At 24.9% G+C, this 26714-nt stretch overlaps 1 protein-coding gene across 1 annotated transcript in view; it reads right to left on the bottom strand.

Moving 5' to 3' along the window:
* Positions 1-7828: 7828 nt before the first annotated feature.
* Positions 7829-26714, bottom strand: part of LOC126893796 (elongation of very long chain fatty acids protein AAEL008004-like) — a 21753-nt gene continuing 2867 nt past the window's right edge. The window contains exons 2-8 of the mRNA XM_050664306.1: positions 18507-18619; positions 16936-17126; positions 15595-15681; positions 12994-13050; positions 10234-10339; positions 8518-8654; positions 7829-8454 (exon numbers count right to left, since the gene is read on the bottom strand). Coding sequence (XP_050520263.1) covers positions 8290-8454; positions 8518-8654; positions 10234-10339; positions 12994-13050; positions 15595-15681; positions 16936-17126; positions 18507-18597 — 834 coding nt within the window. The 5' untranslated portion in view covers positions 18598-18619 and the 3' untranslated portion in view covers positions 7829-8289. The remainder of the gene's footprint in view (positions 8455-8517; positions 8655-10233; positions 10340-12993; positions 13051-15594; positions 15682-16935; positions 17127-18506; positions 18620-26714) is intronic.

The raw sequence follows: 26714 nt of genomic DNA, 5'->3' as shown, positions 1-26714 counted from the left end.
TAATAATAATAATAGATTAACTCTTTTAAATCAAAACCTTAAATTAAATCATTTAAACGGCAAAGAAAAGTCGTCTATTAATAATCTATACAATCAATTTAATGATATATTAATTTTATCCGATGATAAATTATCTTATACTAATCAAATTGTACATAAAATAATTACTCCTAATGCTCATCCAATTAATATAAAACAATTGATACTCTATGTGTCATAACAAGGAATTGATAAACAATTAAAAAATCTTTTAAAGCAAGGTAGCATTGAAAAGTCAAATAGTCCTTGGAACTCGTCTAGAATTCTAAATTTTATAAAGGAATATATATATATTATGTTTTGTCTGTTAATAAATATTTTTTTGATTTGTTTTATACTCTTTTTTTATTTTCATAAAAATTATAAATTAATTGTTCAAAAAAAGAGTTATATAAAAGATTAAATAATCTGAATTATTTTTACCATGTCAGAAATATTTATTAACGATATTTTTTAAAAAGGCACTAGTATAGAATTTACTCAATACCTACAAAAAAGAATGAACCAATAAGTTAATACTTATTTGAGTCATTATGATATCTTAACTATATGCTATGTTAAGTGGAAAAAATGATACATAATAAATGTATTCGTAAAAAATTATAAAGTTATGTTTATGAATAAAATGAAATTACACCTTTCAGAAAAGCTAGATACAAAAATAGTGCTTATTATTTAAAAAAAAAATGTATAAACATGCAAAATCATGTTTGAGTATCGTATTACTGGCTTGTTAAATTAATTAGATTAGAAACATAATTTTAAGTAAAAATTAAATTAAAAGCAAAGTATCAGATATCTTATTTTAACAAATTTTAAAATTTTATATTTTTCATAATTTCTGAATGTTTAGAATTTATAATACATGATTTCAAAATAGGTTATTTTATGTATTTATGTTATTATTTATATATTAATATATTTTATTATTGTGGACTATTAGATGTGATTATTATATATCTTGATATAGTAATACAAATACAAAATAAGTATAATATAAAAGCTTTGTGATATTGGGGCACAGCTCACATGATGATTTTTATCATAAAGATTTTTCAACTCATCCTAATTACAAAGTAATTTATCTGCCACTGCTTTCTGTTTAAAATAATTTATAAAAATATTTAGAGACCAACAGTTTAGTCTTGTACTGTAATACCACATTTTATATCAAAGTCCTGTTAAGGATTCTTAGTATAGTATTAAAATAAAAAATTAAATAAAATTTCAATGAAAAATAATTACAAAGAGTTAAAATCATAAATAACCTTACATTATGTCATAAAATGCAATTAACGTGCATAACAATAACAGTTTAATTATGTGCATCATACATTCATGTAATAATTATTAAAGATATAAAATACCACGTATATTTCAACCAATAGAAGCACTCAAAATTTACGCTATCTATCAGCATAATCGCCTGCGTCCAGTGCATCGTTTCCCTGCGTCCATTCATGATAAAAATTGGACTGCCAAAATTGTGTACGGCGTGGTCTATCTATGTGTATTTAATCTATTCTATTATGTTGTATCGAATTATACTTGTAACACTATTAATGGGTAGAATTATGATATTATTATACTATATTCGATTTATGTTATACTATTTTATATTATTGTATTATTATTAATTATTTATGTATGAAAACTTCGGGCTTCATGGAGCATGAGCCCTAGTTTTAGGGGGGTGGTGTTGTGTTACCACCACTTTATAAAATAATTTATCTTGTGAATATAAATATATGTATGATTGATAGGGACATCCGCCTGCGGAAGTCTCCTTGATTTTGGCTATATCAATATTTTCTAGCGTTAGTCAGTCTAGTTTCTACCATTACAGAATAAACACTATAATTGTAAAGCATATTCTTATACTTGCAGTGTTATTATGAAAGTTTACTTTATTTATATATATATACATTTATATTAATTGTTATATTTCTTTTGTAACGTAATATTTATCTTATAATACATTTTAATATTTATAACCAGCATTATTTCGAAAGTGTTAAATTTATTTATTTATAAATAATCACTATCTCCTATATACATCTTGAAGGACTCTGTGCGGATAGCTCAATTGGGAGTCCGAACGGTAACCCGAACAACAAATAAATATTAAATTTCCTCAGGCGAGCCTTACCGGTCCGCCACAAAATTGCTTTAGCATTTTTCGATAAACATATTCCACACGAGACAAAAACTAAAATGGCATTTAACATTAAAAGAATTGACACTGAAAATTTCGATGGGGAAGAAAATTATGTCATAACAAATAAACGCATATATTTGGACTACAATGAAGTATCAAACTTTATAAAAAATAAAAAATAGAAGATTTTGTGACAAGTAAAACTTTAAAGTTTTTTGATTGATTTAATATTGATTATAGTTTTATGGAAACAGACCCATTTATATGGAAAAAAAATTCAAGTTATTGCAAAGGTCAAAAAATTATCAATAATTTAAAAGTAGTGAATGATACTGCAGAGCGCGCGGTAAAATTAATGGAGGATTTTAATAAGATAGGATCAAAAAACGAGGAACAAAAACAGTACACATTGCAAGTTGTAACACAATATCAAAAGCAATTTCCTAACAGTAAAAAAGCTACACTAATGGGACAAATTATTTTTATTATTTATTCATTTTTTATTTATATTTCTATAATTTATACATGAATTTGGTTATTGTAAAATATTGTAATCATTTATTATGTGTACATTTTATATTGCATTATTTATAATTATTTAAAAGATTAAAAAGATTCGTTTATTTTTACAATTATTTTAGAACGAAACATATTATTTAAGTATAAGTTTAACTTATACTTATAAATTAACAAATACATAACTGTTTTTTTTTTTTTTTTTTAAAAAAAATATGAAACATTTAATTTAAAACAACTNTTTTTTTTTTTTTTTACAAAAAATATGAAACATTTAATTTAAAACAACTTTTACTCAAGCATTTTTTTATAACGCAAACGCTTCATCGTATATATTAAAATTGTGAAAATTTCAGAATTTTATTCTTGAACATATATTTGGTTCAACTTTTAACTTTTGCGAGGTAAATATATGACTTATGACTTTTTTATGTAAAATATTTATATCTACAATTTTTTTCTTATAAACTTTTATGTAAAAGTCATAAATGTTGAGATAAACTACAATTATTGAAAAACTACCCTGATGATTAAATTTTCAACCCTCTTGAGGCACGGCTTAGGGTTGACCAAAATTAATGAAATTTGACACAAATTATTTTTTTATAGTTTTGAACAAATTCGGGGGGTAGCCCGATCAAATTTTGAAAAAAAAAAATCGGCATCTATACATTAAGGACCACCCTAATATACATGTATAATATATAAGGGAATACAAATAAATAGAGCTAATTAGTTTTTTATGACGATATTCGCAGGTATAATACTTTATTATCAATGGTCATAAGATACATTGTTATAAATTTTTAAACACACTAACTGGCAAAACAGAAATTATATCTATTGATAGTCATACTTTACAATAAACACTCCGTGACTGTGACAGCGATGTCATAAAAACTAAAAAGTGAAAAATAAATATTGTTTAAAAGCGTGTTTTTCAGTTTTTTTAGACTACATTTTTTTATATGTAGTCCAGTGTATTTATTCATAAGTAACAAACAGTTTTTATTAAAAAGTATTGCATTAAGCCCTTTAAATTTGTATACGCGTTAAAAGTAAAAAAATATACATCTACTTTATTATTTTTATAATTTCTCCGTATAAATTACAATATTAAATTATTGAATATTAATTTTATACTAAATTTATTTACTATAATTAGTATTTATTCATATATTATAATTTTAAATCAAAGAAACACTAATCAAGATATTATTATAGAAATAGGAGTTGATGTTGCTTTGGGAATAATCGACCAATTTTTTAAAATTAAAAACTATCTAAATATTTGCATCGAAGTGTTTTTTATGATAGTGATTTTCAACACTGTCAATTATCATCTACAATTGTCCCAACTATACCACGTTCATACTCCATACGTCCATAGTTTCATAAAATGTGGTTTAGACCTCCTTTCTGACGTACTAGCAAAATGAGCTTTATATAGTGACAATGACCTTGAAAATTACAAAAGATGTATCAAACACAAAGAACTTAAAAGTTAAATTGAGGTAACTCAAGTATAAGATGACTAAACAAAGAAACAATTACAACTCATCCAGTCAACTACTATTAGGGTACCGTTTATATTTTGGGAATTTGAACAAAACAAAAAATCCAAAGACACTCAATGCCTGCCCAAATATTTTCTTAAATGAGTTTTAACACAACTGTGTATCCTTTTGTCTCCTGTGTCATGATTGCCTAGGTGTTTGAGCATTTAGTAATTAGTAAGAGATTATATAATAAAGTTAAACTATTGGATTAAGTCAACAATAAAGTAAAGTTATATTTTAAATGTTCAGTAAACATAAGTATTTAATTTAAAAATTAAAAGTTTATTAAAAGGAATCCATTTTCAAACGGCTGATGATGTAAAAATGAAAACGGCAGAACTTCTAAAAGGGCTAACTGAAAACGATTGGCAACATTGTTTTCAAGAATCGCAGCGACGTATGAAACAGTGTATTAATGCTGAGGTAAGGTACTTTGAAGGTGATAATCATTAAATTGTAAAGTTTTAAAAATAAATAACTTTTATTAAAAAAGTCTCGTTATTTTATTGTCACACCTCATATACACGGACCTTAGGCGCAATTAGATATAGTTAGACTTTTAACGATGTTAGTTGTATTTTCTTCAAACATTTCGTTTTATAACAACATAAATAATTTTCTAAATTTATGTTGTATAATAATTATATGAAACCCATGATATTCTAAATTGAAAGTTGAAAAATGGTACTCACTAATGAAACCAAGTATCCATTATACATAACTTGAAATATGTTGTATAGCAACAAGATGTACTTTAAATTAAGAGGTTTTCGGTTTTTCATCAAAATTGGACCAATTTTTAGTATAAATAGTAGATAAACAGATATAATTGATAAAACTAGCCAAGGATAGCTCATAAAAAGCCAATATGTCATAAAAAAATACCAATTTATGATACATGATTTAATATAGATTATGTTATATATTTTTGTTACTTAAAATATGTTTCTATATATAAAAAAACTGTTAATTATTTATTCTATGTATTAAACTTGTAACATTTTTGTGATTCAAATGTATTGTATATTAAAATTTTAGAAATAATATTTTAGGTATTATTTCTCTCTCAGGGTGATGATATCGTAAACCCACTTTGTATATTTTATTTTTATTATTTAACTATAAGAAAGTGTAATATACTAATACTTAGAAAGTAATCATTAATACTGTAAATTTTATGTTATTTATAATCTTAATTGTTAGTAATGACATTATTCCTAGTAAAAACGGATCTGACTAATGATCGGTGGTTAGTGTACCGTCAGTGAATGTTAAATTATAATTATTATTTTGACTATTTGCGAAGACACTTATCTGATTTATCTGACACTTAAATTGGATCTAGAACACCCAGTTTACCAGACCATTAGTATGATTTATACTTAATATTTGAATAAAAAATACTTTAAATAATAATTGAATTAGTTATTGTAAAAATTATAATATCATTGCTGCTTATCATCTTTTTTTCTTTTACATATGATTATGTTACAATAACTTGATTTCATAATATTCATAATTTATTTTTATGTACTATGTGTATGAATGATCTTTTTAATATTATTCTTATGCCTTTAATTTATAACTGTTATTCATATAACCTTTTATCACATAAGGTACAAAATACCTCCTCGAGATTTAAGTTAGGCTAATAAAATATGAGTTTAGCTTACAAAGTACACCACCATTTGTATAAATTGTATTGTATTAATTAATAATTTTTTACTTTTATAATAATAGCTATTTTATATTAGTGTATTTAGTTCTTAAAAATATGCCAAATTCTTATTTGGTGATATACCAATGTGAGAAGTAATATGTAATTCGTCTACCTTTACTCTTAACGTATTATCTCATACTAAGACTTTACGAAATTGAAAATTAAAAATTGTCCTAAGGTCTTGACGACGAATATATGCGTTAAATTTACGTTTCTCATAGTTAAGTTCAGTATATATTACTTCTTTGAGTTTTAATTTTACACATAGAGATATAAATACGATATAATACATATATATATATATCAATTCAAAGCCTTTAAAATATTCCAAAAAAACTAATGAAAATTTTCTAATATTCGGTATTTTAAACACTGTGTGTTAAAAACGTAATAATCCTGTTACGTAAACATAAAAAAATAACATATATAAATTTATATACCAAGTTTTCTATCTCCGTGTTTTATAATAAACGTTTATAGACACAGAATATTTAGTTGAAAACTATATAACCATTCGCTTAATCATTTTTAATTTTTTTATTGGTTAATTTCAAATTGTGGGTGCTGGTGTAACATCACGGCTGAATAAAAACTATTTTTGTGGAATTGAATTGTAAAATTATTTTTTTTGTGTTTCGGAATAATTAAAGATGAAATAAAAATTGCTGGTATAAATTTTAAATTTCTAAATGGCTAATTACAATTGTGGGTGCTGGTGTGACTTTACAATGAATTTTTGCAAAGTGCTATAATTATTGTTATATACTAAGTGGATAAGAGGGTATTTCTCTGCGCAATATGAATTGTAACCGACTCAATAAAATTAAACTGTTATAACATAGTATAATTAAATAATTTACTTATAATAGTAAATAGTATGTTTCTGTAAGTTTAGTTTAATGTAAATGGATCGTTGGTATTTAACGATTAATACAAAAAATGCATTTTTATACATGAATAGTATTCATTGAATACATAAGAGGCGATATGGCCGAGTATAACCTGTTCGAGACTAGGTCACGGGCGACTTTGTTTGCTTATCAATTCAGTTATAGGAGTCATCATCCTTCACTCTAACGTCGGATTAACGACTCGTCCCGAAGTAAATAAGATTAAGAAATCTCTTTTTTGGCAAGGTCACAATGGTCCTTATTAAGCTAAAAATTCAGAAAAAATATATACAAATGCACAGCATATAGAAATAATTATGTTCTTTTATGATAATTTTAAACGGTAAAAATTATTTTTAAATAAATACTTATAAAATAATTAGGATTTAGAGTACAATGTTTTAGAATATACAGGTAATACAGTAGTAGCTGTAAAATTTTTAAGGAAATTTACATTTGCCCATTAAAATACTATTTACATCGAAAACACAACAATTATTCATATTTTGTATTAGATAAATAGATAATTAGATAATTAAACAAATATGCTTAATCATAGTTAACATTCTGACGAAAATGAAAATTTGTTCCAAGCGAAGGTTAAATTCAACCAAAATGTAGATAGTAGTAGATAAAATTTTTGTGTTGATTATTTTGATATTAGTATTTCAAGTGAAAATAACCAAATGATAGTTTTTTTGAATAGAATCTTAAGAATTCGCAAACTGTACCGTGTAAAACATCGTTTGTAGAAAAACTAAAAAACAACTTTACAAAGAATTTTTTATTGACATTTGAAAGAAAAATCAGTTGCTTGAATTTTAATCCAAGCTAATTTTTTACGTGACTTTTAAGATCCAATAAAACCAACTACAATTAACAAAATACAATTGACACAATATTGTATCAATTGTATTTATTTAAAATGCTTATAAATATCCTTAAATGATTTAAAAGTTTAGTTAATTATTACCAACAACTGTATATTAACAAATTAGCGAAAAATTAAATTATAGTTGTTCATCAAGTACTTATAGAAAATATCATAACACGTATTTTGTGAATATACTTGATCCACGTTTTCATTTTTTTTCCGTATAATCATATCACATATTGAAAGAATAATTTTCTTATTGATATTTTTTTTCAGTAAAACAGCAATGTATTTTTATTGTACTTTTTAACAAAACAAATTTCAAATTAATTAGTATTATATGAGTATTAATAATGAAAAATGTGTATAAAAAAAAAGGTAAAAATATTTTTAAACCAATTGGTACATTAAATAAAATATACTATTAATTATACCCTAACATTTAAAAAGTAACAAATATTTAAATAAAATATTATTAAATAAATAATATAAAATAGAATTTAAATAAAAGTACTGTATAGTGTTTGTTGAAACTATTCAATTTTTCCTTTTTTATTGTATATTCTTCGATAAAACATCATAAATAAGTACAAAAATAGTAATAAATCGGCTGCTATATAAATGGTAAATATCTTTGGGAATTTACAATCGTTTAAATACAAGTATACACCATAGATCAACATTATTATAAATTGAACCTGAAAATTAAAACAGAAAATATAATGAAAATGACTTGTATAAAAAAAAATGTTTGAACATACCATCTGTAACTGGGTCAAATATACTTTCCACCACAAATATTTTTGCATTTGAGGTCCTAGAGCTGATAAAAAGTAGTATGTGTACATAACCATATGAATGAATGAGTTTATTAATCCATAAAAAACACCTTGATAACCTATTTAAGTTAAAGATTTGTTTTTCAGTTTTAATTAAATTATAATAATGCAATATTATAATACTTTATTATCAGTTTGTAATATTTATAATTTTTTTATATTTCAACAAGTCTTTAAATTTGAAAAAAAAAATGTTAATTTTATGCTGTCATAATATTATAACTTGAAACCGGTAATCGTGATAATTATTTTTAAATTTTGAAGAACATTTCATTTATTATGTTTTTAATATAAATCTTGTTCATTTTTAAAGCTTTATTGATAATATTTTAATGTTATAATTGTTATAGCATTTTATTTATTTTTCTTAATATTATTGTACTATATTAAGGCGTCTGGGTACCAACTCGATTTTTCATCAGTACGACAAAGAGTAATTTATCATTTATTATTTATAATTTTAATTATTATTGTACTATTACGTTATATTTTTTTTTAAAACAAAATTCTAGGTGTAGCTTTAAAAAATGTTTTATGTCAATAATTGGTTTTGATATGCAGCTCAGCGATTAAATAAGGAAAAATTATAATTTATTATTCTACCTTTTTTTTTTGTTACAACACATCCATTTTATGATTTATTTAAAACAATTTATTAATTAGGTTTTATTTTTATAACTATTAATTTTAAATTTAAATAGATTTTTAATAGATGAAATGTATGGTTCCAAAAAAAATCTTTTGAGTTACGTGTATAAAAAAATTATTTTTATACACTTTACTTAGCTTTGATAAAGTACTGTATGATAAAACTGACGGCATTAGTTTTACTGTGATGTGTTTTTTGTATATGTCTGTCCATATCTATCCATATCTGTACTTATCGGACTATAATTGTTCAACAATACGTCCAAATATCAAAAAATACATCTTGTTAATGTATTTAGCACTAAAATTTTACTAATTACCCTTTAAATCTAACGCAACGTGTTTTCCTTGGACGCATAGTATGTTATCAACCTAGAACTAATGATAAGTAACTTATGCGATTAGTTTTTTATTTTAATTCATTTATAAATTGTTTAACCACCATATATAAAAATCTCTTACATTAATTATAAAAGTACATTTTAAACTACATTCAATAAAAAAAAGTAAATCATTTTTTAAAAAAGCTGATCAGACATGAACGATGATGAGATAACCTATATTTAGTATAATATGAAGTGCTTAGAATTTCAAAAGTAAGCACATCTAAATGTGAGCATCATAAGTAAAAAAAAATGTTGAATTCTATACTTTTTTTATTTAAAAGTCTCTGGTATATTGTTCTAATCTAATATAGTAAGCTTATTTGTCATACTCTTTCTTTCTAAGTTTAATGATTTTTTTTTCTTTCTAATCATGTTTTGAACGTTCTCTTACGACGTTATTTTTGATTTTCTTCAAAATCTTACAAACAATTATTTTTGTAAAATTATTTTTATGTTTTAAATGCTCTAATCTAACCTAAATACTCGTACGGTACGAATCGTACCTAAATAGAATTTTACTATAAGATAAATAAAATTTTAATTCTAAAAATATATTTAGAAATCTTATTAAGCAATAAAATTAATCAAATTTTATGTAACTTACCTTTAATGTATCTTAAATGTGCCCAAGTAGTAATAACCATGTTCACATGATGGTATGTATGTAAAAATGTTACGTGTGATTGTTTTTTTCTAAGCACAAAAAATACCTAAGGGCATATAATATTTTTAAAATTTAAAGTACTATTATTGTAAAAAAATTACATGCCAAATGTAGAAATTTAAAAAAAATTCAATTATTAATTTGCTTATTAAATATGTTAGTGTTCCAAATAATAGATATAAATTGTACATATAATCTTGGATAATAAATAAACATAGAACAGTCGTGTGATGGCATAGCGGGTTCTTTCATATAGGAGACCATTATACATTGAAATCTAACAGTGATTACTATTATAAGGTAGTTATATACGTTCATGCTTAAAAAAGTTCAATAATTCTACCTTAGTTAGTTGATTATAATATCAGTGTAAATGAAATTTTAATTTATCATGTACAAAAATTATACAATATTATGTATTAAATAATTTATTTTTCATCCGTTCAGGGATACAAAAATAAAATTCATTTAATTTTAGGAAAATTTTGTTTGATTCAAAAAACAATAATCATATGTAGTTAAACAAATTTGTTTTCATTTCTTTAGAGAGAAAAAATATAAACTTTAATTTTTTTAATGGGAGTATAATTTTTATTTCGATAGTATAAATATATTTCTATTATACTAGGCGTCGCTCCAGACCCGGTACCCTGCAGGTCTTACACACCTGCGGCGCTTTAAGACCTTCGGGCTGTCCTTACATGTAGACCACTGATTTTGGTAGTAGTACCCACCCGTAACAAAACATTTGTTACAGGGTGTTAACATTTAGGGTGTGTTAAGAAAAATTTTCTCATCTTCGCGAATTATTTTCCTAGAATAACGTCGTTGTGCTCTTTCATTAAAAATGAAAATTTGAAAATCGTATGTCATTAAGTATTTTTCCAGAATTGGCTATTCTATAATAAGATTATTATAGAAATGAATTTCAAAAAATTGTATTCTTTTACATTTTATTATTGGTTTATTATAAAAATAAGACATACAAATAAAACATGTATGTATGAAAATTTCATATAAATACTTGATTTTACAAAGATTAAAACGAGAATATCATTTAATCGCACAATAACGAAGAGAAAGAACAAGTAAAGTGAACTGTATGAATGATATCAAAGCATATACATAATTATTTATATGATTTAAATACAGTTAAATATAATTAACTATATTAATACAAATTAGAAAATATTATGTATATCGATATGGTTACGGGGTACTTAATACTAATGCCACAATAGCGCCAACAGAAAAATAATTTACAAATGTAAATAAATCTTAAATTGAAGAAAAACAAGTATCATACTTATCGTATTAATTGTAACGACTCATGACGTTGTTTAATGGATCAATGTGTGAAGTTGAATAAGATTAACTGATCGCTTTAGTTGCTAGCTAATGGAAAGTGGACTATATGCCGTAAACGGTACTGTGATGTTCAACAGAACATAAAAATACCTAGGACAATATACTAAAAACACACAAGGATGTGATAATCACAAGGGTGATATGTCACTTTTTACAGAACAACTATTTGCTCGCAAGCATTGTAGAGCCATGTAGCAAATACGCTAAGATGACAACGCAGATACAGAAGAGTAACGACAGAAACTCGGTATCGTACAACAATCGCATATGTAACAGTAATACGTTATGTCCGATTGTAGCGCTGAGAGACAGTGAAGACGCTCGAATTCCTCTTGTTAGCATCCGGCGGGGGCAACGATTAAACGTTTGAAAAGAAGTGTGTTGAACAAACTTTCTTTCAAAAAATAATAAGACTTTCTACATATTTCTAGATCTTAAGAATTTGGTTGTTTATGGGAAGCTGCAATAAAATTTGACAAATGTCATTAGATAAATACATTAAAAAAGTATCGTTTACTTTTAAAGAAATGTCAATCACTTTATAATTAATAAAAGTGTGTCTAGATTCTGATCTCCTGACGCCATTTGAAGAAAATAATCGGTTTTAATGGGCCAACAATTGTTAACAATATTTATTCTTGATATGGTAATCGATAGATAAAATAAAATGAATTATCAATGTTGTTTACAAACAAACAAGTTTACTTTTGTGACATCATAAAGAAATGACGATTTCTTTACGTTGAACAATAAATGGTTAATACTAGTAGAAAATTTGATTCACTGAAAAATAATTTTTTTAATTATATCATTAAACTGAAAATAGAGATTCGATTAAAAAATATAAAAGTTTAGGATTACAACCCTGAAAGGATGGAAAAAATAAATTATTTAACTACATATTATTGTATTCGTTTTTGAATCAAACAAATAATTTTTTATCAACAATTTTTAATTTTCAATATTTTATAAAACAAATTATTTTTCTATTCTTAATCTATCATTCTGTAAGTAAATGTAATCAGTGCTCGAATTGGCCAAAAATAAGTAGGGGAGCTCAACTTAACAATTTGAAAACTGCGTCCCTAGTATTTTGAAGACCTTTTTTTTTTTTTTACTAATTACTTTATTTAGTATTTATTAATAAATCATATTTCATTATCATACTAATATTAAAAAAAAAAAAAAAAAGGTGGTATTTTCCACCGTCCTCCCGTCACAATAAAAAAAAGTAGTTGGGGTGCGCAAAAAAATTTTAAAAAAAGTAGAGGAGCTACGTCCCCCTGCGCACCCCCCCAATTCGAGCACTGAATGTAATTTGAAAATACTTACTGTGTCCATGAGATCACTAATTTTTGATATGAAAAAATGCCACGAATACTCTAAAAACTGTAAAAAAGATAAAAAAAATTCATTTTTATTTGTTTTTAAAAATAAATTAATATTGAATGGCATAATAATTTGAATTTTTATCATTAATGATAGAATAAGTATGATGTACTTTTTTTTAAAGTGAAACTTCTTTAAAAAGGACTGAAAAAAGAATTATTGTGCAATACGATCAGCAGTCACGTTAGCCTGGATCGTTTGGCAGTTACGGACGGATTTTATTGTTTTATTATGTACACAGACAAAATTTTATTTTTCGATGAACGTTTACGTTCTACGATTATTTGCAATTTATAATAATATAAATAAATATTTTGAATTTTAATGTTAAAATATGTATTTTAATATTACTTTTCAATAACACTAATTTATTACATATAAATTTATAATTTGTTAATTTAATTCACATGATGTAAATTTAAAAAAGCGCATTGCATTTTAAATAATTGTTTACACTCATTCTAAAATAAAAATTTACAATTGCATACACGTTAAATTTAATTAATTAAAGCAATTTAAATAACAATACTTTAATTTTCGATAGTTATGTGCTACATATATTTTATATTATGGTTTAACTAAATCTATTTACTTTTATAATTATATTAATTAAAATAAATGAGTATGCTTAAATTATATAAATATAATTAAATAATAATTATAAAATATAATTTATTTCTAACGTTATTACGTAATAAATATAGATACCTATCATTATTCATTTAGACATATTTAGTTGTTATTTATTTTGATAAATAATGAAATAAGTAGAATGTTAATAATAAACAATTAATACTAATAATGATTAAATATAATTTATTATATTATGTCATATACAGGGTGATTGAAATCTGGTAAGACACTTATTTTTTCAGAAAATATTGAGTTTTAAATTTTATTATAGAGAAAAAATATCAAGTTCAAAAAACTCTACAATAATATGTAGTCAAATCATCATTTTTTTCGTCCCTTCAGGGATAAAAATCCTTATTTATAATTTTCTTAAATGGGAACCCTTATTTATAACTTTATAATATGAGAGGAAAAAAAATTACAAACAATTTTGTTCTTATAAATTTTTTTTATCCGATTAACCATTCGTCCGTTACAGCTTGTTAAAGTTAAGTGATTTTAGGCTAAATTTCTCTTGTCATTTTACTGTATTAAATACAGAAGTCATTACTTTTATTTTCTGTTGCATAAATCAAATTATATTGATAAAGTTATGACAGGTAAATTAGCTATAAAAATTTACTACGCACTAAATGAGTGATAACAATTATAGATTCAAACCGGGTTTTCGGTGTATTATTAATAGCTAAGTCTATGGTTTTGTAAGACTAAAGGATCTAACAAAAATACCGGTTGCACTGTCACCGATATTATGAAACGTAATAAATGACAATATTTTTTCTGGAAATCAAAATCTTTAAACAAATATATAACATAAACGGTTGTTGGGATAAAAAAATTATAAAAACAAAATTGTTTGTAAATTTTTTTCTATCATATTATCAAATCAAAAATAGTGGTTCCTATTTAAAAAAATATATAAATAAACATTTTTATCCTTGTAGGGATAAAAAAAAAAAATTATTTAACTTCATATTATTATAGAGTTTTATAAACTTAATAATTTTTCTTTTTACAAAAATTTTAAATAATCAATAGTTTCTGAGAAAATAAGTGTCTTACCAGATTTCGATCACCCTGTTTTCATAATGAAATTTATAGATATAACATTTATTTAAATAAATAAAAAAAAAGATCAATTTTACATCCTTCTATTTCCTTATATCCGTTTGAAAAAAGTTCCTTCAATAAATCATCAACAAAAATACCCCAAAAATTACATTAAAATCATCAGAAAATGGACATTTTTTATTCAAATTTTAAATTACTAAACATTTTTCTAGAAATACTAGATAAAAAAAAAATAAGAAATCACATTAAAAAATTTGAATTTATAAACACATAAACACAAAATTACCTATTTGAGAATGGGACTTGGGAAAATATAAAAAAAAGTTATTAGATAGAATTTTTCAAGAGATTTTGAAATATTTTTTTTTTTTATGAAAAGACAAAATCGTTTGATATTGAGTCTCATGAATAATCCATTTTATTGGAAAAAATTCATGTTATTAATTTATTCGTATTTAAAAAAATATTGGAAATAAAATAAAATGATATTGTGGAGAAATATTTGTTTTTGTATGTAAAATAAAAAAATTTTTCAAAATTTTTATACAAACATTTTTATAAATAAATTTTTATATATAAAAATTATTATTTTATTTTTAATTAACTCAACTCAATTCCCGACCCAAACAAGTGTCTTCTTTATTCCTTTAAATGACAACATACATATACAGAATGTTCAAAAAGTAAGGAAAAATGTCAATTGTTACAAACTATGAGAACAATAGAAACTAATTTCCTTACTTACTGGACATTCTGTACAATATGAAGAGTACATTAATATGTATTGAGTATTAAGTTGATAAATATAAATGATAATTTTTTTGATTTTATGAAACTAACCATGTGAAACAAATGTGGGTTTTCATTTTCTACATATGGTACACATAAACTCCCGAATATAGTTGAAGCTATACCAGGGTAAAATATCTGAAAAAAAAAAAATTATTTTTATAAAAACTCTTTGTTTATTTTTATAATAAATATATTAATATATTAATATCCATGACGTTAAATATTATATAATAAAAATTAAGTATAGTTGGGATCGAGTCTAGAGAAGTTGAGGAATTTTTTTTAAGTAGTATTGATTGTTATCTTACAAGGATTAAAGTTACTATTAAAAAATACGTATAAAAAAGTAATGTTACACATATTCAACAAAATTATATAATTTTTTACTTAAATGTCGATTAATAATAAAAGTATTAATATATTTAAAATTATAACTATATTTATAACATTATTAATTTAAAACTAAAAAATATTAAAAAATTAAGTATTAATTTATCCTAATTTTAATTTAAAATTATCAATAACATTGAAACATATGCCTTGAGAAAAAATGTCATTAATATATAATGAATGTAAATTTTTTACTGAAAAAAATTACCATCCTTGAGCTATTCTTAGTAAAATTGTATTAGTTTTGATGCAAAGTAATAAATGAATAATTTTACCATAAGAGTTTATTTATTTTGCCATTAAAAAAACTTAGCTCTAACAGACAGATTTGGAGGATCTAAACGTAAAAAAATCGGATTCAATTTTAGAAATTTATAAATATATCTTGAAATTATGCAGATATCAAAACATACACATTCAAAAATTTTTTTTACATTTAATATAGTTATAACTCTTTCAAAAATCCATAGATTTAAACGAAATTTATATTAAGTGTATTGGAAACAATAAACTTTCTTTCTATACACTTTTGATATTAATACAGTTTAAATACAGAGGAAGTTGTGTACTATACTGTCCTCAAATCTAAATATTTAATTTTTAATTTTTTAACGTTTTGTAGAATACCTGATAACTCTTAACTTTAAAGTTTTGAAATGTAATATAATATTTAAAAAATAATTGTTCTGATAATGAGTATTATAACCACTATCAGATTTAAGTCTATTCATAGCCTACTATGCTAGATCCCAATTATGCTAGGTTTCGATTGTTAGGGGTTCATTTTTAAAAATATATTCTAACTTTTATATATAAATAGATATAATTTCATAATAATTATTACTATAAGATAATAGGGGTATGAAATATTAAATTAGTAATATTAGTAATAATAATGATTAAATTATTAGTGTTACAGAAAAGAAATTGCAGTTTTTAATATTTAAATAAAGTTTATCGAGTTTTATTATATACAGTTGTATATTCATTAAAACTTACTGTTGAAACCATGTATCCATTGTGTAAAATTTGAATTATGTTGTAAACTAAAATAATGTATTTTAAATTTGGAGGGTTACGGTTTTTCATCATTTTTGGTCCAACATTTAATACAAACAATAAATAAATCATTATAATTGACAATACAGGCCATGGTGTGGGCATAAACAGCCAAGAGTCTGCTTCTTTATCTAAATAATTGTATGAATTTTAATTGACTGCGACTGTTACCGTAAACATTTTTGATAGATAAAATTGATTATCAATGATATTAATATCATTAAAATGTTGAGTTTTTTATGAAATCGAATTTTTATTGGAGTACTACTAATTATAAAAATAAAATCATTTTACAATAAAATTTTACCACAAATTTCAGTTACTTATATTCAGAGAAACCCGCCTATTCCAATAAATCATATAACTTTTAATCCACTGAATATTTTATGTTAATTTCTCTAAAAAAACTCAAGAAGAATAATAATTAACAAATAAAAACTTTTTCTTTACTAATAATTAGTTTAACATGATTTTAATTAAAAATTTATAAATACCAATTAACTTTTTAACAAGATGTGTGACCTAAAAGTAATAAATATTCTCATTATTAAATACAATTATTGTTTTTTTTTTTTGATATCGTGATATATATCATTGAAATTTAAAGAATATCGATTTAGAATAAATATTGTTGATAAAACCTAGTAGTTAAATAATACCCAAACTAATACTGGATTTAAAATGTTCCAATAGAGTTAGTTTTTTACTTCATATAATATCAACAAGGGCCATGATTCTTTTAATTTCGTACAAAATATATTTGAAGTGTCTGTAGATTGAATTATGGTATACAATCCAAATAATATTTTCGGTTCACCAGTTTTTAAGTATTAATGTCGCATAGTCAAAATATAAAAACGGCTTGGTAATTTTCAAAAAAATCCTTACATATTATAAGATTAATTTAGAAGATTTGGGTTTAACTGTTATTTCTCTTATTATGACTATTTTCATGTAAATTTATAAAATACGCAAAACATATTTTTGAGTTAGATTGTTCTAAAATTAAAATGTTTAGCTTTTATAAAAAAAACCATCACAGTCAAAAATTCTGAAAAAACAACAATAATTAATATAAATGTAAGAAACAAATTAACAGCTTCCAAATGGAAAAAGTTAAAATTTTTTATAACTTGTGAATATATTACGTTAGGTATTATAAATAATGACTTAACCCATCAAGAATATTTATATGTTAAAGCAAATTACAAAACAAATTATTGAATTAATAGGCTGACTTTTTTTTTTTTTTTTTACAACCTTTAGGTTGGTTAATACCATTAGTATACCCTGGGGAAATTTAAATGCTTTTACGCTACCGTTGAAAAGCACGCATGGTCACCCATCCGTTCACCTTCGGCGGTAGGCGCGGCTTAACACTAGAGTTTTTTCAACAACTAGTGTGACCACCGTGCCACACCACGCCCTTTAGGAATATAAGTTTCAGTAAGGTTTGACTTTAAAATTAGTTTTGGGTGTTCCTTATATTTTTTTTTTATACTTATTTTTACCAAATTTTAATTCTTGACCAAAAATTGTGAACATTTTAATTTTCACATCAGTTATAAAGTCTTGAAAACCTGTAATAGTTCCATTAGCCATTCTGAGTACTTTAATAAATAACCTAAAAATAAAAAATTAGCATATAAAAATTTTAGTTTAATAACATGATATAGAGTGTTCAGTAATTAAGTAAATGGTTTCTAATTTTCTCATTGTTTCTAACAATTGACTTGTTTCCTTAGTTACCTATATATAACTCGCAATTAGTATCAAAAATAAAGGTAAATAAAATATAGGATAAAAGTAGTTTGTAAATCATTAGCCCAAACCACACAAATGACAATATTTAAAAACAAAACAAATCTAATCAAATTGTAAAAAATATTTTTTTGGGCATAACTATTGTATACTCAATACAGGTGTACCTATAAGTGGTAATCATCCCCCTTTTTCTGATACTGCTGTTGGTTTAACTATATGTTTTCTAATTTTTATCTTGTCCTTCTGTTTTGCGTAATTCTCGGGATAGTGATCATTATCCTATTGTGGTATCTTTTTAAATAACTTACTAATAAAATTAACAATTAAGAAATTGAATTAAAATAAGATTTTTTTGTCTTAAAATTTTTCTTTAAAACTTATATAATTATATTAAATTACACATGATTCAGTCATAAGCCTATAATTATTTACCTTTAAAAATCACTCTTTTCTGAGAAGAAATTTATAAATTATCCTTGTCAACTATATTTACTCTTATCTTAATAATAAAACACAATGTGTCAATCCTAATTTTAAACTATAACCTTCCGGGCTGTCCTTACAGTTATATCAATAGTATTTCTCATGAAAAAATTGAATTTATCCATAAATTTTTCAAAAAATTATAGAAATATATAAAGATTTTTTATTTTTTTTATTAGCTTTTAATACAAAGTATTATTATAGCTTAACAATTAAGAAAATTAACAATTAAAAAAAAAAAAAGAAAAATATAGTACAATTGATCTTACAATAACGAAATTACAATAAAGTTACAGTAAAAATAGTTAAATTAAAAAAAAAGCTGAATGATTGAAAGAAATAACTAAAGAAATTGCATCGAGAGAAGTTGAGTTAAGAATAGTGTAACAATTAATAGGAGAGATATTATGATGAGAAAAATAATTAAATAAAATAGAACGATTTCTATCAAAAGCACAGCAGTCAAAAATTATACGAGGAAAATCGCAGGAATTAGGAACGTATAATGGTGCCACTTTATCGCAAAATTTGTCAAACCAATCATAATTGGTAACTGATAAGGGACGGATCATACATTTTTTAAATATTTTAGCTAAGGCCCAAAATTTAGAGATAGACGAGGAAGGATGTAACTTAGAGCACATATTAATCCATGAGTCTTTCTTAGCTTTTTTCAAAATTTTGGTGGTATTTGATTTAGATTTTTGATACAACATAAAATTATGAAGAAAACCTGACGCTCTTTATTTTTGGAAATAAAAGGATTTTATACATAATTACTTAGTGGTATTTAAGTTTTGTTTGAATACAGTTATGTGTGCGTTTTTTCGCTGTTTTTATATTTATATACTTTATACATACATTACATAGGTCAATAGTTTTATATCATCTCTTCCTTTGTTTTTATTATAATTATTTTTAGATGTTAAATATTTTACAATGGAATATTAGAAGTTTACTGTCTAGGGCTCAAGATCTTTCTTTCCTCGTCTCTCAAAACAAATGCCAAGTTGCCCTTCTTTGCGAAACTTGGTTATTACCTAATAAGCACTTTGTTTTTCCTAATTTCCATTCAATTCGTTCTGATCGGTCAGGTAGTTACGGTGGAGTTGCCATTTAGTCCATTCTTCTATACAATTTCGATCTATTATACTCAATGATAACTTTAAACAAATGCTTATCTCTTTCTCTATTGATTTAGTGGGTATCGATGTACTGGTACCTAATAATAATTCTCTCCAATTATGGTCCATTTATATCCCTCCTTCTGCTAATCTCTCTACCTTTATTTTATCCGAAATTTTTAAATTGCTTTCTAATAACTCTTTAATTGCAGGGGATCTTAATGACCACCCTCTTGCATGTGGGTCATTAAATTCTAATTTTAGAGGTAATATTATCCATTCAACCCAACATAACTGCTGCATACTTAATACAGGTTTACCTACCAGAGTTAACTATCCCCCTTTCGCCGATACCGCTGTTGACCTATCTATCTGCTCTACAAATATTTTATTATTCTCTTCCTAGTCTTTTTTGTGTGATCTTCATGATAGTGATCACTACCCTATTATAATTTGTCTTTCCGGAAAACTCATTTCTCAGGTAATATTGACAATAACCCTTGTAAGGCATAAAATAAGAATTAAAATATTATTATAATTAATAAATCAAGAAATATATGAAACTAAAAACATCAAAGAAGATTTTCTTAATATAAATATAGATTTAAGAAAAATCGAATGGAAAAGAGCGGCTATCAAGTAGACATTTTAAGAATCTGTATATCGTTATCTAAATTTATCATAATTTAGGTTGATCAAATTTTTTAAAACGTTTTTCTTGTCTCAAGAGGGATCATTGGCATAAAAATAAAAATGATGTTTAACTTTATATTCAATATAGATTAGGTTCATATAAATTTTATGAAAATGAGTGACCCCATACTATGGCTTCCCAAACGGTATATTAAACCCAAAAAAAAAAAAATGAACTAGCTGTGCATTTTTTTAAAAATTAATTACTGCATAAAAATAAAATTATAAAAAAGAGTACAAACAAAGTAAGTTTAAAATACATTTTTCTTAAATGAGGTTGTGTTCTTTCAATTCTCCTTATTTCAAAACTATTGTTAACGTATTAAAAAAAATATCCCTTTAAAAATATATAACAGTGGCGGCACTGTTTATAGGGACACTGTTATCACTGATGTAATTTGTATTATCATATAGATTTAATGTGTAAAATCTATGGTAATATTTTTAATAATTAATAATTATTTTTATTTTATATAATTTAAAGAGTATACAGTAATAAGTTTTAAATTATCGATTCTTTATTGTTTTTTGTTTATGTGTGTATTTGTTATACAATTTAGTATTAATAAAAAACTTGATTGTAGAATCGATCAACTTATTATTGAACAAAATTACAAATCGATAATTTAAAAGATGTCTGCAAAGTTTAAAATAAAATTCCAGAAACAGATGGTTACTGGTCAACTAATTAATATGGTAAAAACAATTAGATTTTTGGATGATACAGTTGAGTATGCATTTCCCTTAAAAGGGCAACATGAAGATCTACATAAAGAATTGTTTCAAATCAGTATTGTGAAAAACGCATGCAAGAGTATAGTAAAAGAAGGACAATTTCGTAATATAACGGTTATGTTATCGGAAGAGGTAAGTGCATTGTATACTGATGACCAACGTAATTTTGTATTCAGATCATATTATATTGACGAATTAGACGAAAAAAAAATTAATGCAGATAAAAATACATTTGTAGTGGATGATAAAAATGATTTAATGAAATTGTGTATGGATTTAAAAGCTCAATTAGAATTAAAAGAGATATCATTAGCTGATATAGAAAAAAAATTTATTATAGATAAATTTAACGGTAGGCAGAATGCAAAAGAATGGTTAGACCAATTTGAAAAAGAGTGTGATAGATATAAAGTCATAGAGGAAATTAAGAAGATACAAAGTTTAAAATTTTTTTTAGAAGAGAGTGCAAAAGAATGGTATAATTCAAATTTAAGAAAATTATCAATAAACAAATGGTCAGATTGGGTAGGGTCCTTTTTACAAGTGTATGCTGATAAAAGTTGGGCAAATGTCAGATTTGCATATAATGTTAAATATTTAAATGGATCATTAATTGACTATGCTCTAAAAAAAGAACGTTTAATACTAGAAATTGAGAGTTCTATGTCAAATACATCTAGAATAAATTTGATTGTTATGGGATTACCGCTAAATGTACAAGATAAACTGGATAAGGAGGAGATAACAAGTACAGATTAATTAATGAATAAAATAAGAATGTATGATTCAGAAAATACCAATATAAAAAAGATGATAAGATGAAATCTAATTATAATAATAATAATGTAATTATAAAGGGGAAGAGTAATGTTAACAAGAAGTACAATAATAATAATAATATGTATAATGTAGCACCAAAAGGATTTTCTGAAAAAAAGCCTTGTTATATGTGTGAGGCTCTAAATAAACCTAATCGTTATTATCTACTTCAACTTTGTCGGAACAAGCTGCAATATTTGAAAAAAAAAAATGTTAATGTATCCGAAGTCAATCAAACTGAAATTGATGAACTATTGGACATTGAACTAGAGAACCAAAAAAACTAAATCGCCCGGAAAAATTTACACCGCTTATAACATTAAATGTATTAATTAATAAATCAAAAAAAGTAAAAGGTATCTATGATAGTGGTTCAAATATTACATTTGTTAATCACAACATTATAAACCAATTAAAAACAAAATTTTTTGAAAATCATAGTTTGTTTAAAACAATAAGTGGAGTAAATTTTACCAATAGCCGGGCACGTTTACATTTAAAAATTAATAAAATTGAAAAAGTTTTAGAGTATATGTTATAAAAAACAATAATTTTTCATATGATTTATTACTTGGTCTAGATGCTATTAAAATATTTAAATTGTCACAGGATGAAAATTTAAATATTTTTCAAAAAATAAATGAAAAAGAAAGTGAATTAGTAAATTGTCAAGAAAAACAAAAGAATGATCTACAATTAAATTTGAATGAATATATTGATGTTAGTATTTTTGAAAATAATTTACAACATTTAAATGAGAAAGATAAAATAATAATAATGAACCTTATTAATAAATATAAAGTAATTTTTGCTAAGAATAAATATGATGTAGGTAGAGTTAAATGTGGAGAAGCAAAAATTAAATTAACAGAAGATAAATATGTTTCAAAAAAACCATACAGATGTTCAATAACTGATCAAAAAGAAATAGAATCGCAAATTACAAATTTATTAGAAGCGGGTCATATTGAAGAAACTAATTCGCCTTTGGCAGCCCCAGTTACACTAGTGTACAAAAAAGAAGATGGGTGTAGATCTCGTTTATGTATTGATTTTAGAGAATTAAATAAATTAGTTGTTCCTGAGCCACAACCATTTCCTCGAATTGAAGACATAATGGTGAAGGTAGGAGAATGTACCTGGTTATCAGCTTTTGATATAAATTCAGCATTTTGGTCTATTCCAATTAGGCATAAAGATAGAAAGAAAACAGCGTTTGTGACTCAAGACGGACACTGGCAATGGACATGCTTACCTTTTGGTTGAAAAATATCCCCTGCAATATTTCAAAGAACCTTAGCAAATATATTAAGGAGATATAATTTAAATGATTTTTGTATAAATTATATAGATGATATTTTAGTTTTCTCAAAAACATTTGAACAACATGTGAAACATATAGAAGCTTTATTACAAGCAATTAATGAAGAAGGCTTTCGATTTAAATTGTTGAAATGTGATTTTGCAAAAAATTCCTTAAAATATTTGGGACATAAAATTGAGAAAAATTCAATTATACCTTTGAAAGATAACCTTAAAGCAATTAAAGATTTTAAGGAACCAACAAATAAAAAGAATATTAGACAATTCCTAGGGAAAATCAATTTTTACTATAAATATATTCAAAATGCAGCAATACAACTGGAACCGTTACATAATTTACTAAGGAAAGATGTAAAATTTAGTTGGACAATAGAGTGTCAGCAAGCATTTAATAATATGAAGAAATACCTATGTTCAAGCCCAATTTTATCTATATATAGCCAAAATAAAGAGGTTTTTATTTATACTGATGCAAGTGGAGAAGGTATAGGAGCAGTATTAAAACAACCTCAGGAAAATGGTATTCTCCATCCGGTTGCCTATTTCTCAAAAAAATTAAACACCAGTCAAAAAAAGAAAAAAATTATTTATTTAGAATGTCTAGCGATAAAAGAAGCGATTGTATACTGGCAACATTGGTTAATTGGAAGAGTTTTTACTGTAATTGCAGACCATAAACCATTAGAAACGTTAAAGGTAAAAGCAAGGACAGATGAACCACTTGGAGAGCTTATATATTACCTTTCACAATATAGTTTTAGGATTATACATGCACCTGGTAAGGAGAATATTGAAGCTGATTCCTTATCAAGAAATCCANAAAGCTAATTCCTTATCAAGAAATCCAGTTTTAGAAAACTTTGAAAATGAAGATATATTAAAAGTTGTAAATATGGTTACATTAGAAGAAATAATTAGTGACCAACAAAAAAATGCAATTGAGATTAAGGATTCCAAAAGAGTATTTGAAAAAGGAAATATTAATTTTAAATACCTCAAAAATAGACAAATAATTTACATTTCTTTATTTTAGGAATTTGGTTTATTATTAATTAAGAAAATACATGAATATTATGGTCACATTGGTACTTGTAATTTAAGTGAAAAATTGAGGCCTTATTATTATTTCAAAAATATGGATAAAATTATTGACCAATTTTGTAGTGCATGTGAAATATGTAAAAAAAATAAATCAAGAAGTAGCAAAAAAATTGGTTTGTTTTCAAAATTAGGACCAGCGACAAAACCTTATGAAATTATGTCCATTGACACAGTGGGAGGTTTTGGAGGTAATAGGTCATCAAAAAAGTATTTACATATTTTAGTAGATCATTTCTCGAGATATGCATTTATTTTAACTTCAAAAGGGCAAAGTGCTAAAGATTTTATCAAATTAGTCGATTTGGTGGCAAGACAGCACCAAATAAAAATGGTTTTGGCGGATCAATATACAGGGATTAAATCCAAAGAAGTCAAAGNTGGCGGATCAATATACAGGGATTAAATCCAATGAAGTCAAAGATTATATGAAATCAAAGAATATAATATTAATATTTACATCACTTGATTACCCAGAATCATATGGATTAAATGAAAGACTAAACCAAACATTGGTAAACAGAATAAGATGTAAAATTAATAGTGGAGAAAACAGAGCATAGTCTAAGATAGCGGAGGAATGTGTAGAGGAATACAACAATACAACACATAGTGTAACAAAATTTTCACCGTCTTATCTATTATTTGGTGTAAAGTCTTATATAGTACCAAATGAACTTCAAGAAAAAACTTTTAATTTAGAAAAAGATAGAGAACAAGCTATAATAAATTCTAATAAAAATTATGAAAAAAATAAAAAAAGAGTAGACAAAACAAGAAAAGAATATACATTTAAAGAAAATGAGTTAATATACATAGAAAATGACAACAAAATGAATAGGAATAAGTTGGATGAAGTTAGAAGAGGCCCTTTCCGAATATTAAAACAAATATCAAATTCAATATATGAGATAGAAGAAAAAAGAAAAAAATTGTTTCCATAGTAATAAATTAATTCCAGCACAAAATTTGAGTACATAAACTGGAGTTTATGTCTGGAGGAGGGGAGGTATAACAGTGGCGGCACTGTTTATAGGGACACTGTTATCACTGTTTTAATTTGTATTATCATATAGATTTAATGTGTAAAATCTATGGTAACATTTTTAATAATTAATAATTATTTTTAACACGCTTATATTAGTTTCACGTGTATGTTTGTTGTTTGTTTGTCGTTTGTAAGTTTGTAACTCCACGCGGCACGTGTTATTATGTCGCGTATGCCGTCGTCTATGACCTTGAGACTAGACCGTCGTAACGCATTCACCCCACCCCGCTCACCAGTCGGCGACAATACTATTTTTCTGTATAATTTTATTTTTGGTTTTCGTACCCGTATACACGTGCGTGTCATGAATTATATATATATATATAACAAATTTTTATTGTGACTGACACAGCTCCGCGTCGCTTCATTATAAACGATGCCCCCCAACTCATGCCACCTTTATCAGCCGTCGCCCTATTATGAGTATTTGACTGACCAACATCTCGCGTTATACGCCGTGGTGCAAAGTCCAGCAAGTGCCGCACGGCCGACGACGTCCCACCGCTAATGATACCGTAGTCTTCTTCTCATTGTCAAAGTGACAACGTCAACAAACCGATCCGCACTCGCGCACCGTCGTCATCTACGCTGCTAACCTTTTGACGCCCGAGGATCACGCCGGACATCGCGTC

This window comes from Daktulosphaira vitifoliae, unplaced genomic scaffold, assembly GCF_025091365.1.
Source record: "Daktulosphaira vitifoliae isolate Bord-2020 unplaced genomic scaffold, ASM2509136v1 Scaffold_1, whole genome shotgun sequence".
NCBI classification, from domain to species: Eukaryota; Metazoa; Arthropoda; class Insecta; order Hemiptera; family Phylloxeridae; genus Daktulosphaira; species Daktulosphaira vitifoliae.
The sequence above is the reverse complement of the archived record's forward strand: the minus strand, read 5'-3'. Positions and strand labels throughout refer to the sequence as shown.